General features: G+C 46.4%; 1 protein-coding gene across 1 annotated transcript; it reads left to right on the top strand.

The window, feature by feature from the left end:
* The first annotated feature begins 910 nt into the window (after positions 1-910).
* On the top strand, positions 911-1788 carry LOC117581034. The gene is made up of 2 exons (XM_034267867.1): positions 911-1003; positions 1066-1788. The coding sequence occupies exons 1-2, from the start codon at positions 977-979 to the stop codon at positions 1666-1668; spliced, it is 630 nt and encodes a 209-aa protein (XP_034123758.1). The 5' UTR covers positions 911-976; the 3' UTR covers positions 1669-1788.
* The last annotated feature ends 672 nt before the right edge of the window (positions 1789-2460 follow it).

The following is a 2460-nucleotide window of genomic DNA, read 5'->3' as shown; positions in this document are numbered from 1 at the left end:
TTTGTTTGTTTGTTTTCGTTGTTGTGGCGACTCCCATCCGATTGCACACACCCTCGCTTGGTTTTTATTTTTATTTTTTTCGCTGCCAGCAGAAAGGAAGGAAGGATTCTTTTCCATTTTGCAATTTTTCCTTTCCCTTTCCCTTTCCCTTTCCCCGCTACAGACTATTTTTTCTGTTGACTCTGCGCTTTCTATTTACGCTCTACGCTGGCTGTGCTGCTCTGGCTCTGCTCCACTACTGTTGTTTGTTGAGTTTCAACTGCAATTATGTGAATTTCCACCGTGCACAGCATAAAACATTTCTCTCTGGCCCCCCCCGTTCCCCAGCCAAGTTTCAGCTGATGCCACACCCCTGTCTTACGGGGACAGCCAGTAGCAGCATTCTGCTGCAAGCTCAAAGTCAAACAGCGCCAGGGACAAGTAAACAGCTTCAAAGTCAATAAAGGGTGGGGTGTGTCGGGGAAGGGGTCAGAGGGGGCAGCGTAGATACTACTTAAATCTAGAAAAAGGAACGGAGCGGAGCGGAGCGTCTTGCCGTTCTGCTAACAAAACTCACGCCGCCTTAGGGCTTAACAGCAAAAAAGTGTTGCCTAACGTCTGGCAGACTCTGGCTATTCTGTGTGCCATTGAGACATTATTATAGCGGAAATGATATGTATTTGTGTTTAAACTTCAAACGATAAATGGTGGGAAATATTTGGAATATCTAAAGAGCTATAGAGCAAATCTTTTAGTATAACGAATCTCTGGTTGTATGCAGCGCCAGTTTCTATATTTGGAAATGATATTTATGGTGTCTCGAATAATTCCTACATCCACTTAGCCTTGAGGTTTTGCACACATTCCGTAGTTATTTGTAATATTGTTTTAAAAAAATCATAAAAATCGAAATCTTTCAGTAACAAATATCGTAGAAAATTCCAAGTATTTTTGAAAACTTTATAAATTTGTTGTCGCTTTGGAAGAGAAAAATCAAATGTCCCCAAATGCTGCTAAGAAACGGGTGAGTGACAGGCAACAAATGCCAAATCGTTGGATTTCTGACAGCCTAGAGATCTCCCCCAGGCGATGTCCTCAGCACAAAAGCGGAGAAAGTTGAGGAAGAGTATTCCTGGCTGCAGGAAACCACCAAATGCCCTCAGTTCGGCGCTCATTCGACGCATTTGCCGCTTGCCGCCAAAGAGGATGCAGGCCCACCCGATTGCTGAGGTCAGATACCTCAATCCAGAGTTCAGGAAAGTCGATGAACCTGGCGCTGCCACCTCCGTTTGCACCGTGTGCCATGAGATCCATTCAACCCCTGCAGTCGAGCCCAATGAGCCGTTGTTGGAGAAAGTTCAGCAGGAAACCCAAACGGAGCCATGCTGGGGTTGCAGTTGCCACTGCAACTTTTCTGGTGATCAATCCAACCTGCAGGGGTCCAAACAAGTGACAGCCAAGACGTCCAATCGGATGTCAAGCGAGCAATATTATCAGAAGTCATCGTCCAGCAGGGAAATACTCTCAGCCAGCCAGGTGGCAGTCGAAGGACCCTTTCTGGAGCAAGTGGCGCGTGCAGCTCGGCTGTCCTTTAGGTCCAGCCAAACGTCCCAGGATCAGCCAGTCGCCTTGTCGCACCAAGGATCTGTGTCCCACCATCTAGACAGTGCTTTCGATGGTTTATCCTGAGGGTTGGGCAGGGTTCCGCTTCTCCATTCACATGGTGTCACGTAGACGCTTCGTTTTCTTTGAGTTTTCAGTTACAGGGGCAGCGGCGGCAATCACCAAATAAAAAGCCATCGGACAGTTGCTGAGCTCAGTTTCAATTTTCACTTAGAACAAAGTTGGGCAGGAAGGCTGCGGCCCTGCGATGTTGCTGGGTTCTTGTAATCAGAGCAAAAGTATAGACGGCAGCAGACACTTCCTCCTGCCACTGCCAAATCACGGTTCGGGTTAAGAGTTTCCCCTTCACACACTCATCCTTGAATGCCATGAAAAAAAGTGAACCATACCCTGGAATATCCACTCCAGTGTGGCATATCCTTTTGCCAGGCAGCTGCTTCTCTCTACGAGCTTTAAAGGGTATACCAGAAATGAGAGTAAAGCAAGTGGAAAAACAAAAAAATGCTTGCCAAAATCAGCAAAGGAAAACGGAAAAGTTTTCTATGTGTGTTGTGTGTGTGGCTCACGTGACATTTGTTTTGGCAAGTGTCCTGCTCCTCTCATTGGCGACAAATCAGCGCAGAGAACGTACCTGCAACAAAGACAATTGGTTGGTGGGGAATTAGTTGGATTCGACTATGGATTGCATATTTAAAGAGCTTAAAGTGGCAAAAAGTAAATACTTAAATCGATTCTCCTCCCCGCTTATGCAAGTGGAACGAGAACCTTTTGTGCACAGATCGCAGAGAAATTTCCACAGTAAGTGTGAAGCCATGCTGTTGCTTCTGTGCCTCTTTGGAATGATCTGCCAGCTGGTGT

Source organism: Drosophila guanche, unplaced genomic scaffold, assembly GCF_900245975.1.
Source record: "Drosophila guanche unplaced genomic scaffold, DGUA_6, whole genome shotgun sequence".
Taxonomy (NCBI): Eukaryota; Metazoa; Arthropoda; class Insecta; order Diptera; family Drosophilidae; genus Drosophila; species Drosophila guanche.
Note: the sequence above shows the minus strand (reverse complement) of the source record. Positions and strands in the feature narration are given on the sequence as shown.

Bases quoted from the DNA above. Each gene is read 5' to 3' on its own strand.
- LOC117581034 (XM_034267867.1), top strand. From the start codon at position 977: ATGTCCCCAAATGCTGCTAAGAAACGG. The intron at 1,004-1,065 runs GTGAGTGACAGG...GATCTCCCCCAG, and splicing joins CAAATGCTGCTAAGAAACGG to GCGATGTCCTCAGCACAAAA.